Below are 17,831 nucleotides of genomic sequence, written 5' to 3'. Positions count from 1 at the left end.
AAGATTTCATGCAGCATCTTAATAGCAATTGTTACATGAGTGTTTGGAAGGGACATCTAACTCTTTGATTTAATCAAGCAGCATCATTTGTGCTGCCTTAATGAAAGAAATATTAAGTGCTTAAATGACAGTAAATTGCTCATTCACTATCATTTTTTTTTTTTTGAAGACCTCTCCTGATTTTTCAATAAATATTTTTGACAAAATGGGTGACATATGTATATGTTTGCACTGGAGAAGATGCCATAAAGCAATGGTATGTTGTGATGGTGTGTGTCTGTGGCAGGGGTGTTGGTTGTATATTCTACGAGATGGCGGCTGGCCGACCCCTCTTCCCCGGCTCCACTGTGGAGGACGAACTCCACCTCATCTTCAAGTTCCTGGGCACGCCCACCGAGGCAACGTGGCCGGGTATCACTAGCAACGAGGACTTCATCTCCTACGGCTTCCCCAACTACCCCAAGGAGCCGGTGGTCAACCATGCCCCTCGGCTGGATCTCCAGGGACAGGACCTCCTCGAGGACCTCCTCAAGGTATGAGATGGTGCACATTGCACCATGCAACCCATGAGATTTATATGGCGCCCTTTGTCAAAAGATTGAGCAATGTCAATTAGTGTAAGGAACAATGACACCTGAAAAAAAAATGAATGTATCCTCTATTTAGCTTACTTTTAGTTAGATTTAAATGCAAAAGTTATAATTGTGTGGGAAAAGATGCCAGCTATAAATAAACGAGGCAAACTTTACCACTGGCTTCAGGACTTGAGGTATACCAGAGTGAGGATTAGTATCGAATCATACTGATGAGTCTTCATCTCTTGAGGACATATGTGACAAATTGTATCAACATTGCTTAATATGACTAAAGCAAAAGGTCATAAATTTTGAGTTCCATTTCCCTGAATCAGTTTTAAAAGGTTAATTGCAAAGTACAAACTACAAATATTAGAGGATATTTTTGTTCCATCACAAGTTGGGATAACAAATTTTTTCCCTTGTTGGTTGGATTTTATTTATATATTCACCATAAACCATGCATCAAATGCTTCTGGACAGTGGCATTTCTTCTCTCTTCCGATTCTGTTGTTTCATAGTTTGAAGGCAAGAACCGTCTGTCAGCGGCCAAAGCCATGAGACATCCCTGCTTTAATTGCTTCGGTCCCAGGATACACACGCTAAGAGATGGTGAGGCTACTTACTGCTTCTCAATTTTATCTGCCTACCCAGGAGCATTTCTGAAGCAAGGGAGAGAGATAGAGCGAGAGAGAGAGAGAGAGAGAGAGAGAGAGAGGGTGAAAAATAGAACGAGAGATTATGGGAAAAATATATGTAGATAGGTAAATTGATAGATGTAGATAAATGGAGAAAATGGAAAGAGAGTGACATATTTAGGTAAAGGGAGTGAGAGATGAAGAGAGTGATGGTGAGAGATAACGAGATATTACGGGAAAATACAAAGAAATAGATTGATAGATTTAGATGAGTAGATAAAGACAAGAGAAAGAGAAGGACAAATATATTATATAACAGGGCTTGACACTAAAAAATTTTTCCTGGTGGCCCAAATGGGCCAATTAAATCTGAATCTGAAATTTTGGCGACCTGAAAAAGACTTATAGTAGCCCAAAATAAAAGGAAAATGTCTTTTCGAATTGCAGGTGCCCACTTTGGCCACCAAAAGATAACTTTTTTGGAAATTTGGTGGTCCGACATCGATTGTTACTGGCCCTGGGCCACTGGGTCACCACTTTTTTGGAAATTTGGTGGTCTGACATCAATTGTTTCTGGCCCTGGGCCACGGGGTTACCACTAATTTTGAGCCCTATATGTAATTATATATTTATGTGAACAAATAGAGGGAGATAATAGATAGATAGATATATACATTGTATATAGATAGATAGATAGATAAATATATAGATAAATATATAGGTGGATAGGTAGATTGATAGGTAAATAGATAGATATTTATATAGATAGATAGATAGACAGATAGAAAGGTAGATGGATAGATAGGGATAGACAGACAGATAAAGTGAGAGAATTAAAATCATTGTCTGTCCTATTGTCTGTCTTCCAGTTCAATCTCTGATGGATCTGCCTGAATGCGAGTTGTCCCGCGATCCAGGCATCCGCTCATCCACAGTGCCTAGCACAGGTAAGAACATCGCCTGCCACGCCTACCTTCCCCAATTAACATCCAACATCCTTTGAGCAAATTGAATGTATTGATATGAAATCATGATGTACCTTTGTATTTATGGATGTTTTAGCTAAGCTTCAGTGTAAGGAATAATGTTATATACTGTTAATCTGCAAATGCTCTTAAACTGATCATACATTTGCATTTGAGAGCACAGTATATCAAGGTTAGAATTAGATTTGTTTTATTTGATAAACATGTAAGTCTCTGTAACATCTTTTTGTAGTAAATGTTTGGTTTATTATGTTTCTTTCAAATGTCACTAGCACTCGTCATCAGTATACACCATTAAGGAAACATTGACTTTTCAGACCAGCCACTAGCAGCTGCAAAATACACAGTTGATTTGCTATATTAGTACACAAATGAAAACAAACATTCTTAAACCAAGATGCTTTATTTCACATTATTCATGGTGATTTCTCATTGAATTTCTTTACAGTATGGAGGAAGAAAATTTCATAATACAGCCTATTCTGAATGGGTTAACCTTGAAGAAATAGAAGCAAGTGGAGAGAAAAAAACCACAATATCACTTACTTTTGCAGCAGTTTTTATTGGTGGTAATAATTTGAAGACCAATTCTTGCAAACAGATTAATTTGTAAATTCAAACAAGAGTTTGTGGTAGGGGGAATGATGGATTTGTGAAGTGTTTGAAAGTACTTTTAATGAATTAGAGGTCACTTTCTCACATATTGTTATTATTGTAAGTTTCATGGTTTCTACTTGCCATTTTAACTATGTCGATTCTCGGTGTCGATCGGTTGCTACCCAGTTCTTGCCACCATAGCTGAAGTTATTATGAGTTGCAATTTAATTATTGTGCAGATTTGTTGAAGGTCGTTGGAAGCTATGTTGCCTTTTTACGTGATGTGCAACATTCTAGGCAAGCAGCCTTTATCTATTTCCATGCTCCAAAGTGTTCAAATGGATTCATTGTTGCTACTGGACTGACAAGAGCATGAGTTGCAACGGATTGACAAATTGCCCCACATCGGCGTATATAAGCACTGAATTAATCACTTTTTAGTAGGAGCAATTATCAAAAAAATCATGGGCATACATGCTTAGGCTGGACTTGAACCAACGACCTCCTGATCACATCCACTGGACCACCAATGTGGGGCAATTTGTCAGTCAGATGCAATAAAAACAGCTTCATGTAAGAATTTCTTTAATTTGTAGAGCTTAAGAGTGGAAAGTATCAAAGGTATTACGCAGAGTGTTCAATAATATAATTCCAAGGCTTAATGTCATTGTGTGTGATGCCCGAGTGCTGGAACTTTGTTGTGCTACATATATGGAAAGAGTAGTTCCCAAACTTGATATCTATTTTTGATCAGGGATATGTACTAACCCCTTATACCTGTCATGCTGTGGAGCATCATAGTTTGAGTGTGGGTGTTCATATTCCAGATATAGCCCATTTAATAGCACATACATGTATGTGTGTTTTTCCCTTTCGGTCTAAAGTTTATTCCTGGCGTGCGTACGTATTCAGTGAAAGCCTTATATAAAGCCTCTGTGATGTGAACAAGACTCTGGTGAAGCTATATCTTGTTGTGTTCTGAGGTAGAGTGTATTTTATCATCTTGGATTCAGTTATATTTACATGTCCTTCAGCATATGTGATTAACCTGTCAGTGCCTTAGTTCCAGGGGGGCATTTCATGAAGCATTTTGTCCAACAAATTGTCGAACAAATTTGCTCTAAGCCAATCAGATGCAACAATTTCAGGAGCTTATAACAATTTGTCAGAAAAAGAAAAATCTGACAAAATGCTTTGTGAAATGCCCCCAGGAGAGCATTTATTTGTTCGTTTTTGAAAGCCTAGTTTTATGATTGAGAAATAACGAAGCAAATGTATCAATAGTCACAGGGGATCTCATTAACATGTTACATCATTATGAGCTATTTTAGGCAAAAGCTGCTTTATTCCATGAGGAAGCAATTAAATGTGATAGAATTTATGGCGCAGGCAAATTGGAACACAATGCCTGAAGTACAGCTTGTGGCTTCATTTTGTTTATGTTCATTTGCAGTGTGCATATTTAGCTTTGTTTACAGCAATGCTTGAAAGAAAGACAAAAATGCTGTTGTTGTTTGTGTAGGCACTAGTGCTCTTGAATGGAATGCTGCATGTTGTTCACTAGTATTTTAAACCAGAGTGGGTAAATGCAGTCATAAGTTCGACAGAGTGCCACTGTTAAACCTGTAGCTTGATATCAGGCTAGTTTGTCTTAAGCAGATGAACTTCATTCTTGATGCTTTCTTGTCAGGCTGTAGATAAACAACAATGCTGGCATTCATAATATCATGTATAAATATACCCTTTTGATATCTGGTCATATATTCTCAAAATTGTTGGAATATTCCTGATATCTTTTGTACAAAATCAGCCCTCTGCCCCAAATCAGCCCTCTGCCCCTATAGAAAATAAAAAAGAATAGCCTCAAGTTGATTTTGAGGTACTATGAAACTGCCAGTGTGCACTTTGTGTGCTTTTATTGTAGGACTGCTACAACAATAAATTCATTTTCTTCTACATTACTTCAATATTTAATAAAGAATGTCAACCATGTTGAGGTTCTGTCTTGTAAAATTGATAAGTTACATGGTACAGTAAAAGACAAGATAGTGAAAGCTTCATTTACAGCACACATGAGTTCAACTCGGTCAATTTTCTCTCATGAGTCAAATTGAACTTTGGTTCACCTCATGTGCCAATCTGTCATTTGATTGGCATAGAAGCAGAATTGAGATCTGAAAAATGGGGCTTCATCATATTACTAGAAATGTTGGTAGATGGACAGTTTACTTCTTTGCATAGTTTGGTTGCTGTGACATTAACATGGATATTAAGAGAGATGGGGATTTATTGAGAGATGAAATATATAATTGATCAGAGCATAGATGAAATTGTACATTGTTTCTGTTGTGATAGGCATGAGAGGAATATGTTTGCCAAAGCAGATTGCAGTAAAAAGCATCTTTTGGTTTATTAGTGTATGACTCACTCATATATATAGTATATACACATATTTGAAGTGAAAGTAATTCTTTGAAGTTTTCTGTGTTTTGCTGCAAGTTTGTGCATGAGCCTTTATAGTTCCTGCATGTTACATGTTGCATCTTGGCAATGTACTTTGCATGTTTGTCTTTGGTATTCCGTTTGTACCAAGAGTCTCTCTGTGCTGCAGCATGGCAAGCCAAGTTCACATCTCTTTTGCATCTTTGTATTCTGTTCTGTGCTGTGACACTCTGATACACCATTGCATGATAATCAAATGATTCAAACGTCTACACCTTGGACTTAGACAATTCACCTCTAACTATGTAGGAGATTGAAACCAGTGGTGGTGTACACAAAATTTCTTTACTTGGGAACTCGAGAAGTGGCTGAAATGCATGGCTACCATGGATTCATTTTCTGTCTTTTACACTGTAGGTATAGGGATGGGATTGAATATATGTGTGATGTGATGAAAAGCAATATTCATTGGGTGTGTGTGGTAGAGGGATGAGTGCCTAGCAGCAAAATTGCAGGAACTGTCCAAATGAACTCTTGAGTGGTGTAGTAGCCACTGTATGGAACACTATGTTTCAAATATCTTTACAGCAGTATCATTCTTTGCAGGTGTATAAACTTACAGCCATAAGAACTACTTCCAATATGTATGGAAGGAAATTTGTCAAAATGCATGGTGTCTTTAACTGTGTGGTGTCCTCACCAGTATGCATTGTATGTGAAATCAAACTTTACTGTCTGACGTGCACATTATAACACGCAGACACTGCTTTCTATACCACACTATGCTTGTTGAATGTGTTTTACTGTGCCACTGTGAGTATCTCTTTTTTGTGTTATCTTTATCTCAATTTTCTGACAGAGGAAACGAGGGGGAGATCAAAACAGAATTCTTTTGTAAACCACAGGTACTGTGCCTCGTCCCATCTTTCATAGCAGCGAGAAATGACTCCTAACAAAGCGTACCTAGTGCCAGTCAAACCCCCTATCTGCATCTCGAGCCCTAGTCTCTGCTCCAGCCACCAGTATCATGGGCTTCTGGTTCCCTATTCCTGGCTCCTCCCATTTCATCCCCCTGTACTATTCTTCATCTTTCCCTTTCAGAAGAAATTGAAAGGCTGTCGCTATGATTTCTAGCACTGCATGTTCACTAGCTCCATTCACATATCATGCCCCAGTTTAATAGTACATGTAGCCACGTTTGCACAAACCTTGCAGTAATCCAAAATTTCAGTTCATTCCCAATATGGAAAAATGGTGACTTCCTCTTGACTTGAGATTGCTCCATCTATTTAAATAGTGCCTTTCTTTTCACACCCTGGCAAATGTTTGATTGTGTGATCAGATGATACAGTATATGCCCTTATGCTGCAAATGTGTACATATTCATATTCATACCAATTCGACTGAGACATTTTCTTGTCACAACTGTGACTAGCATTGATGCAGCAGCTAATCAGAATTACAACTCATTCCATAGTGCAATCATTCACTTTTGTTTATACCTCTTTCTCTCAAAGGCTTCTGGACAAGTCATACTTTTTCACCTAATGCAGTGTTTCTTTTAATGGTCTTCTAATATGCCATGCCTTCATTTCCAGTCAGTTTGCATGTAGTCAGTTTGAAGAGTTTTCATTACTTCCATTTGCAAGTGACCTTTTCTGTGTGTGTTTTTTTTTAATATTTCATATTTTATATTTTTATTTCAGGTTAGCATGTCATATGTAGTATATATTACCATTAATATATATTTATGCATTATTTTTTAATTTTTCATAGCATGATTCATCTTACTAATGCAGTTAATTTTTTCTTCCAAGAAATATTTCATGTAGAGTTAGACATAGAGAGATACATGGTAGTAGAATGTAGTGAACAGCTTTTAGGAGCAGTACTGCATGAGACAGTAGCAGTCAATTTTCATTCATACACTCAATTACACTTTTCCATTGCTTGGCCTTTTTCTGTATATGGGATTTAATTCATAAAAGGGATATTACAGTGTTTACATGAGCTCCCAAGCAAATCCCATTTTCTATTTCCGGACCTAGAGTAAAGCCCCTCCCCCATTTTTTTCCCCATATCTCTATAGTATCAAGGTCTATTGTTTATTTACTCAATTGTTGTTGTTGTTTTTTTCTTTAATGAGACTGAGAATGCTTTTCTCTAAGTCAATGTGGAAAATCAAAGCAAGAGAGCAGCAAAAGTTCACAGTAACTAAGTCAAATACTGTAAAAGTGGATATTTTCACGCGACTAATTTTTTGCGCTTGGCCGGGTAAGAAGAGTTTCGCGTGTTTTTAATTCCGTGGAATCAAGACACCAACGACAGGAACATATGGCACGCAAAAATATTCACGTGCTTTTATTTTCGCACTAGTTTCTGGTTGCGCGAAATGCGTGAAAATTTCAACACCGCAAAAATTTCCATTTTTACAGTACTACGGCGTACTTAAAAAGAAGTTTGAATATGGTAAGCAAGCCGTTTTTAATACTCTGGTTGGAGGACCTCCCACAGAGCTGCATGTGCTATAATCAGAGAAACAGTCACACCTTTTGCACACAACATGTGTAAGGTACACTTTCTGTTAATTTATGCAAAAAATAAAATCCTTTGACTTTGGAAGATCTGTAATATTTGAAATAAAATTCTACGGCTTGTACTAAATGTTGTGCTGCCCACTTTTACCGACTTGCAAAGGTCAGGATTTTCTTCTTGTGTTTGTCTGATTTAGCTTCAAGTTTGACTGATCTTTTGCTTTGGTTTTGCTGTCTTCACGAATGCAAAACATGTTTCCCAGCGGGGTGCATTTTTTTTTTTTTTTGTGCAGTAACTTCACCTCATGGAAGTTGCTTCTGTCATTGTGTGGCATTGTTAATTGACATTGATGAACTGATGATGTTTGTTGGTAGTTCTGTAGAATGTTGAACCAGGTACAGACAACTTGTGCAGTGTTCTCTAACATAAGTATCTTTCAAGCCATGTGCCAATGATCCGTTGAGTTTAAAGATTTATTCCAACCATGTGATCATGTGTCATTAAATTCAGTATTGTTCCTTTGTCTTACTTTAAAAAAAAGAAGAAAGAGCTTTTTTACAAATTGCCACAATTTTTTTTTAATTCTGTCAAGCTATCATGCATAATTCAGATACCATTTCCTGCTGAAAGATCTTTCGCAGCCCTCTTCTGATTCGCCCTCCTGTTGTAATGTCTTTATTTTGTAAATTTGTATTCAATGTCTTGTATTTTATATTGTTTATTTGTCCATTTTGATGGTGTGAGCTAATCTTACAGTAAATAGAATTGTGTACCATCTCATACATAGACAGAGACAGAAAATGTAAAAGTAAATGCCATCTACGTGGTAAATTTCACAAGAAACATGGATTTTAGCAAAATTATATTTGGAGTTAACACTTGGAAAGATTCATCTACTTGGAGTGATATGAATTGGCAGGTGTGAAGTTGAATTAAAGAAGTGATTTTCCTTTTTACTTTTAAAGTGACTGCATCTTCCAAAATGCAATGCCACTTTCACATGTTCTCAGATATGTGATGTTGCTATGTTGGATGGTCCTCTTCACAAAGGTCAGATAAAATATCTGAACATACTGCAACAAGCAAAACAAACAAAATAAGAATGTCCACTTCAGCTCAGCCATTCTTGTCCATACAGAAAGAGAAGCATGATCTAATGATTGAAACTTTCTCATCATCATGGCATATCAAGCGTGTTTTAATGCTGTTATTCATTACATATTTATACAGATGCTAAAGAAGGATTTTTAAATAAATACATGGAAGGATAGCACTTGAAAGGAGGAACTTTTTTTGCAAGCTGTCATCCCTATTCATTTCATAGACATTTGAGCAGATGAATACATTTGCAGTCTACTATTGGACATTGTATACCCACATAACATCACTCAGGGGAGGGGTTTGTGTTTGTTTTTGTACTTTTCCCAAGCATTGTAAATATCAAAGGAAGAGCATCATGCCATATCATGTAAATGAAGATACATTTATCACAATCTTAAAACCTTTAATAACATCTGTAAATTTCCTTTTTACCGGGTAAAGCTAGTGCTTCAGGGAAAATAAATGGTTTTGTATTTTACCCATAGCAACCTCTTTTGGTTTACTCCACCTATAGATTAAAATAGCAGCTTTAACACAGGATTTTCATTACATAATGAATGCTAATATCCAAGTTCCATAGTTGTGGTATTTAAATAGGATGTATGATATCAGTTAGAATATTGATTAGTGACTCAGCGTCTAGTATTTAAATTCTCTGGATGTGGTAATGTTACATTGTTAAGGGACTCAACAGCTTGCTGTTCTGGATGTACACTGTACGACTCACAGAATAAAGTCTTTGGCAACTGCTTATGAGCAGCTGCCCATTGCATCTTGCTGGACACCGTAAAGTAACACCAGAGGTGACACCGGAGGTGCAGCCGATGGTCTTGTCCGGTGTCGGTGCCCTCATCCCATATGTATGGTGTGGATGTTCTCGGTTTCACGCGAGCGCTTTAGCTGTCATCATCCATCCAGCTGCACCTGTGCCATGTCCCCTCTCATTGCATCGCACTAAACATCAGACTGGCAGGCAAAAATGACTCTGACGTCATACCATCAATTGGTTTGCCAGCCATGGACCAGGCTCTGCCAGTGCATCAGTGAAAGTGATTCCGATTTGGAAGAAAGTGGTGCTTTAGATTCCATCATTTGGAGCTTATCTTGGATGGAGGGAGATTTGTATGTGGCAGAAATAATAGATCCGAATCACTGTGGCCTGGTGTTTTTATTCAGCTGTTGAGAACCAGCATTGATTTTCAAAGTCTTTCAAGCAAACGGAAATAGAATTCTGATATGGAGTAAATATCCAGTGTCTAGCGTCCAGTATTCTGTTGCTTTGTCAAAATTCAAGAAAGAAGGTGATTTGAGCAATTCAGGACACATACTAGGAACTTCATTTTAAGTAAACTCTGCAGTTTACAAATTGTAGAGAATGTTCAGCGTGTATGAGTAGAACAATATGAGAGAGAGAGAGAGAGAGAAATAAGGATTACATGAATTGTTACAGCCAAGTGATTTTATCTTTCAAGGATAATTTGCTTGGCAATATGAAAATGATTGGATTGGTTCTGAGTGGAGTACGATGATTTATTTGTAGATGGGTGGGCATTGCAACAAGGCAGATTTTTTTTCCCTTTTATCAGACTGATTTTGTACATCTGACCTTCCATATGCATTATAGTGTCATTGCATATATCATCTGTGTGTATCCATTGGTATAGATTACAGTTATATGTATCCATGAGTAGCTATTGCAATCATGTGTTAATGCTGTATACTTCATCTGCATGCTCATTAGGTTATGATTCAGTTTTGACAGTACTATTTATGTGCATTCCCACAGAACAAGATAACATCCCATATTTCATCTCTGCCAAACATAATGCTCAGTTATAACATCCACTAACCTGTGGCCTAGCATTTACTTCTACTCATTCCAACCCCCTATCCAACCCCTTGTTTTTATTTGATGTCTGTGCAAATGATTTAATTCTGCATGTTACTCATACAAATGTGTAATTCAATAATCAAATACTACACTATATGATAAACTCTTCTATGAGAACATCTATTCACCAACCCATCAGCCAGGAGCTGTTGGTGTGGAGATTCATTTCAATGCAGTACTGCTGTATTTTTTGCTGAATACAGAAGTTAAATTCTGTAGGACATACCGTCATGGAAGATTTTTAAAGGGGAAATCCAGTCCAAATATAAGTAAATCTGATAAGAAAGAGTAAAACATTTGAGTTCAACAGTAAAATTTTGATCAAAATCGGGTGAAAAATAAGGAAATTATGACATTTTGAAGTTTCACTAATTTTTCAGGAAACAGTTTTGAACAGTCAATATGAATGTGCAAATGGCAAAATGAGCATGTCATCCCCTCACAACTTACCTTATAGTTTGTACATAAAATTGTGAAATTTCCAGTTTTTCATTCAAATGCAATTATTATGCCCGAGGCTCAAATTCTGGTGTATCGGAATGATCACTATTATGAAGTTGCTCAACCAGGAATAACATCATGTTTCAGACTTCAATGACAGAAACATTGAATTTTCATCTTTTTTTGTACTCGATCAATTGAAAATTGTGAGGTTATGACATGGTTAGCTCACTCATTGTCATATTCATATCCACTGTATAAGAATTGTTATGCAGAAATTAGCAAAACTTCAAAATGTCATAACTTCCTTATTTTTCATCTGATTTCAGTCAAATCTTTACCTTTAAGCTTGTAAGATTTTACTCTTTTTAATCAGACTAATTTATATTTGGACTGGAGTTCCTCTTTAATAGAAGCATATACATTTAACTATGGTATCTATCTTGTCTCTGGCTATTATCATCACATCATATGCCTAGTAACATTTTGACATTGCCTTAAAGGTACAGTCTAGAATACAAATAGGAAAAAAAGTATATTACAATTGGATTTAACATGTGCAACTGTTTTGCAATATCCTCGGTGATGGGAATGTTGTGATGTGATGATATGAGAAATATGTGTGGCATGTTAGAAATCATCAGTACCTTTCATACAAATGGGATTTTAAGAATTTATGATTAAATGCAATTATTCCATGCCACGATCAAGATGAATTTAATGAGTAGAGTAAAATCAGACTGAAAATATCAGCAGTTCTATCACAATTGGACAAATGATGGGAGGTGTGAAGTGTTTAAAGTTTCTGATTCGTATGAATTCACCAAGAAGTGATATTAGTGTATACCATGGATGCAAAACAACTCTCCTCTTGGTTTGTACACGCATTTCATGTTTAGTCAATAAATTAAACTATAACCCTTTCCCTCAAAGATACTTCTTTGTGAAGTTCTATTGAAATACAACAAAAATTTAATGTAGTAGATACAAGAAGGGTGCCAGAACCATAATGATTATGGGCTGTCTGTCCACCCCAGTTTTCTTTTTGTGTGATTTCATGTAAAGATAAGAAAATTAGGAAATTTAGCTTAAAATTGATTGAAAAAAAGAAGTATTTAAGTCAATGAGAAACTTGTGAATTCAGGACAACCTTGCCAACTCCAATTTGCGTATGTGGTTGCTACTAACTTTGCTGTAGTATCAAACAATGTAACATGAAAAATTCTGTAACTTTCATATTTTTATGGCAGAATGAAACATTTGAAAACAAATGAAACAGTTTGATTTTACTCGTTTGAATCCATTTTGAGCCTGGTGTATAAAACCATATTTAGGACATTTTGAAACGAAATCCTCAATTGATACCATGTTGTGCTCGTGGTATCCTACACCCCTTGACCTGACCCGTGTTTCCTTTCAACTTTTCCTTCTCCAGGCCCCTCTCGTGGGCGACGCCAGAGCATGCACTTCTGACCTGACACAGGAGAAGGGTTTGCTGTTCAGCTTCCTTGGTTGTCAAGGCAACAACCTTGATAGAACATCACCAGTATCTAAGTCCGAGAGAGCGTGTCAACCAGACGTCAGAGGAAATTTACTTGTTAATAATTTCCCGAACTAATTCTGGGCAGACGGGAGGACGGGGCAGTGCCCTGTCTTTAGTCTCTCGCAGCAAGGAGCGAAAAAAAAAAAAACTTGTGAAATTCCGTCTATTTGAAGTGCCACCCCAAATCACCTCATGTTGCATTGTGTTCACACTGGAAGTCCGATCACGCAAGCAATATGAATGAGACCTTCGCCTCTCATTTTCAGAGAACATGCACTTGTGCACGCATCTTCGTTGGAGGATCATTGGTACAGAGAGGAAGGGACCGTGATGGTGTTACTGAGTGGCATTGATCAATGCCCTTGCGACACAGTGGGGAAGATGCGTTCACCATGATTGGGTGTGACTATCCATTCACAGAGGCTCACTCTTCTCGTCATATTTGTTTTGAAGCATGGGTGAAAAAAAAAATGCAGAGCAGAGGAAACACATTTATTCCCATCCCACATCCACAGAGGTAGAACGAAACTTTGGAAATTTTGTCAGTACTTTGACTAATGCTGCTCTTACAGAGCACTGTAACCATGTATTGTTGCTTGGTAGCTGCAGAGGTGATTTTAAATTATGGTGTACGTTTACTGAGGACATTTTGCGTTTCATGCTTATTGCAAACAAAAGGTACAACAAACTGCAAACAATCATGTGTACAAAAAAAAAAGTGAATGGCTTGACTTGTAGACAAGTGTGAAATGCATGTAGAGGTAAAGAGGCATGTGTTGATGAGTGTTAACACGGTTGATATTCACAACGGTTTATGCAGGTAATTGATTCTTGCAGCCATCTTGCTTTTGAGCAACTAGTTTTGTCATGATTACTATTTGTAACAAACTGTAGAAGAGAAGAAGGACAATTGCATCGACATGCACCCTCACCTTGTAGAATGTCTCCTTCTCATTTGCATACTACTGTACAAACAGTGGCAGAAATGATACCTTTTTTTTTTTCCTGTGGAGCTATGTCAATGGCTTGGGGCAAGCACCATGTAAACTCTCAATCGATTCTTGTGTGTGTTTGTGATCCATGATGCTGAACTCTTCGAGCATTGAGGATCTTTATGTATGAATTCAAGGTTACGTCACTTTCTTAAATGTTCTTTTTTTTTCACTATCCCACCCAACTCCATCTGCCCCATGTTATCAGAAGAGGGATGGAAGTATTTCTGTAACATGAAAACCAAAGCTGATATCATATACATACATATTACTTTGTTTTCCTGCCATTTGAGTCCTACATAATAAGACTGATTCCTAAGAAGCGTACAGTAAACCCAAACACCAAATGGCTGTGGGTAGGGGTAGTCGTACCACCCTTCACAGTACAAAATAGTGAGATGTAAGTAATCAAATGCTAAGGATTTGACCAGCAGTTATGGAAAGTGAAGCTTCGTCTTGATGATATTAAGAGTTTGTATCTTTCCTGTTGTTCCCACCTGTCTGTATTTATGTAGTTTTTATGTTAAAGTGATTCTTCTATAATTAAAGGCAAGTATATTCTGTATATACCTGTTTTTATGTCTGGCTGACAGACCTACTGTTGTGAAATGTTTTTACAGCCTCCGGAGTAACCAAGTTATCCAATTGATAATGGGAGGAAGATGCTATGAATGAAACATATTTCACAGATAAGTCAGAATCCTAGCAGACGAGTGACCAAAGGTTAATAAATGACCTAGACACGTCCTCTCTCTCCTCCAACATCTCTTGGTCCTATCCTCTCTTGCACCTCCAGGGCTGTATATTGGCGCCAATCTATTCTTCACTCCCAGCAATATTGCAAAGTGCCTTCAAAATGGAAACTCCTTGTATCGCAGTCGAATGATGAGTGGGGAAAGGCAACTAGTGGGATGCAGTATGCCGTATGTTTATTTCAGTTTGATTTTGTGGGTTTGTCTTTAATAGTCTAATACACCAGCTTGGGGGAAAGAATAAGACATGTCAGGATGGTAATTGAAATGCTAACCAGCTGGCTCACTGGTACCTACTAACAAACTCAGATCTTCATAGGCGTACTGCTCATAAAAGCAGTACAATGAACTGAAAGTCATTAAATTTGATTTATGTGTCTCTGTGGTGCCTAACCTCTTGAAGATATGTAATTTGAACTTTTTTGGCACAAGTACACATACTTGTCATTGCTTATTTATAGGATGTTCACTTTATGAATTGGACACTACATAAAAGACAATGTGGTGTGTGGGTGCTTCTAGTTGTGATTGGGATATATGTCGCTTAAAGGACATTTGGAATTTCATTCTGTGTATGCACCAGTCTTGGATATCATACATATGGTGTGTGAACTATTGTATGTGAAGGGCCCAAGTATTTCTGCGAGATTTTCTTTTTTCATGATGTTGTGTCACCTAGCAACACACAAATGTCAGACAGCCAGCCATACTCTGAAGATATGCACCATGTAGAACAGAGAACAAGCTGAATTTCACCGTTGTGTAGCTTCACATGTCTTAATGTGTTGTAAAATTGGTTTAATAGTGATTTGCAATGTGGTGTGTTTTCATGCCAGCACCACTTTGCTCAGATGACTGGTTGTAATCTATTTTTGCCATCAAGATATGTCTTTTACCATCTTTAGCACCTACCTGCAAGATTTAATTGACTCTACTTGTTGAAAAGGCGTGGGCAAGACTATCCCAGGTCATGGAGAGTAAGTTGTAGTATCACTTGTGAGGATTGAAGTGTATTGCGCCGTGGAGATAGCTCCAATGCAGGAAAAGTGGCTGATTCAGGGTTGCTATCAAAATGTCTTTATGTTCACTTGTATTCACCTAAGCTGTGTCATTGTGCAATGTCTAATGGTGTAAACTCAGTTTCTGCTGTATTTGTGTTTCAGTCTCTTATGAGTCTTTGTGTTGTGTGAAGATGTTTCACACAGGGTTATTTACCACGAGGAGTAAAGAATAAAGCCACCCACCTATTAAAAGCTGAGTGATCACGAGTAGTGAATGGTGATAGTTTCTCACTGATAGCAAGCAATCGAACATATCAGCATTGACTGAACATTTTTAGCATCTCATTGTAGGGAAAGGTCTTTACACATGAAGCTGCCTTTGATTGCTCATTAGAAGACGAGAAAAGACAAGTAATCTTTATATGTTAATTTAAAAGGAGTCGGAAAATGTATGTGGAAGAAATATTCAACTGGTGTAGCAAGCATGTAGCTGTAGTGGCTATTTCCCGGTCAGGCGTTGAATTCTACGGCACTGGCATGATACTGTGGTCACTCATTAGGCATGTTTGCTTAGGAGGAGGTCAGCCTCTGTATCACTGACCACAGCAAGGGGACATATATGTCTGGCCATCAGCATTGGTCATCCAGTGTGTAGAATATTTTCTGTGTTGTTTGCAGGATGAGGCAGGCAGTTTTCGCTTTTCATGTGGTGACCTATACAGATGCCTTGCTTGTGAATGTCTCCAGCAGTAGCAATGACTTGATACTCACCAGTTGAATATCTTATGTGGAAAAGTGGAGATGTTGTGGATTTCATGATTCAGACTCATGGTTCAATAACTCCTTGGTTGTTCCATGCTAATGACATAGCAGAGTTTTGTTTAATTGTGGTAAGTATCTTGCTCAGCGATGTACAGGAGTTTATTTTCTAATACTTGCTTTCTGCTGCCATACAAACAAAGTACATAATTTGGTATCTTCACCCCATCTATAGAAAGCCTTACACAGGTACAAATTAGCAGTGATTTACTCAATATCATTACACAAACTTAAGTAAGTTGAAATCCGTAAGGTGTTTCTGTATAGTTGATATAAACCTCATCCATTTTGTGTTAGCGAGGGTTGATTTTTCTAATATTTCACATCACCCATCCTTTCTTGCCTTCATGTATGAAATGTCCTATCAATGGAATTATTTAATGACATGGAAACAGAATATATTCACAGTACCTAGTCTATGTACTTCTCTTTGACATGTGATAAAATATTACATTAGGTCAGCAAATCAAAAAAATACAGCAAAGCAGATGTACAAAGCGCATGCACATTTTTTTGAAAGAAAAGTACTTTTGTGCAGTCATTACAGTTGAGGGATTGCAGATCACATTTGAGTTTATTAAAATTCATACTGTAGATTTATTTTGTCTTGCTATGTTTCTTCTACTTCCCAGCACTTTGATACAGTATTTCTACTGACTGGTATTAAAGTACACTTGTGTTATATCCACAGTGACATACTCAGTAATATAGACCAAATATATATTTCACAGATCCTGTAATAACAATGCAATGCAATCTTTTCACTATTTCAAATTCATGTGTGATAACATGTGAGTGTCATTTTGACGTGGGACATGCATTTGGTCTGCACTAGCAATTATTGTGAGATTGTGCATGTCAAGCGGTCTAAAGAAACATTGAACTTGGAAAGAGAACAAGGAGCTCCATGTTCCATAGGACAAAACTCCTGCTTTCCTTCATTTTCATAAGCACAATAACTAGCATGATATTTCCTTTGATTTTCCAAGGGAAATATACATTTTGAAATGGAGAGTTACGGAAAAATTAATAATGCAACTCCAGTGATGATGTACAAAATTCAGATATGTAATGCTATTTCATTTGCCAATCACAAACGTAATGGGAAAATTCAAATGGTAAATAATCACAGTAGGTCATAGCTATTGATGAAAACCTGCAAGACGGGTGCTTAGCATTGCCTTCTTCTTTCTTTTTTTCAATTATTGATGATCTGGCTTCATCCCTCGGTATATTTCTTTCTTTTTTTTTTTCATTGATTCACAGTGCAGAGAATCTCATAACATTGTGCCGATTGTCACAGGTTGTAAAACCATTTACTGTAGTTTTGATCGTAGACTATACTGCCAATATGTTGATGTATATCTGTCTCCTGGAAATCATACAGGTGTCATCGCTTGATTTTTTTCTTTGTTGAAAAAAAGGTAATTAAAATGCTCAATGGAGTTTAATGTTGCATTTGTCAGTTAGACGTTCAAGGATCACATCCAACAGCCTTGATTGTTGCATCATCGTTGG

The 17,831-nt window shown here is 37.2% G+C and overlaps 1 protein-coding gene across 3 annotated transcripts in view; it reads left to right on the top strand.

The window, feature by feature from the left end:
* LOC139740467 (cyclin-dependent kinase 17-like) overlaps positions 1–14,058 on the top strand; it is a 95,706-nt gene extending 81,648 nt beyond the window's left edge. For 2 of the 3 annotated variants that reach the window (XM_071651059.1, XM_071651061.1), the window contains 5 exons: positions 287–533; positions 1,097–1,187; positions 2,083–2,160; positions 6,098–6,143; positions 12,642–14,058. In XM_071651059.1, coding sequence (XP_071507160.1) covers positions 287–533; positions 1,097–1,187; positions 2,083–2,160; positions 6,098–6,143; positions 12,642–12,684 — 505 coding nt within the window. In that variant the 3' untranslated portion in view covers positions 12,685–14,058. The remainder of the gene's footprint in view (positions 1–286; positions 534–1,096; positions 1,188–2,082; positions 2,161–6,097; positions 6,144–12,641) is intronic. The other variant, XM_071651062.1, reaches the window with a different exon arrangement.
* Positions 14,059–17,831: the final 3,773 nt, after the last annotated feature.

Source organism: Diadema antillarum, unplaced genomic scaffold (assembly GCF_040938485.1).
Source record: "Diadema antillarum isolate AM-2024a unplaced genomic scaffold, OU_Dant_1.0 seq00000855_RagTag, whole genome shotgun sequence".
NCBI classification, from domain to species: Eukaryota; Metazoa; Echinodermata; class Echinoidea; order Diadematoida; family Diadematidae; genus Diadema; species Diadema antillarum.
Note: the sequence above shows the minus strand (reverse complement) of the source record. Positions and strands in the feature narration are given on the sequence as shown.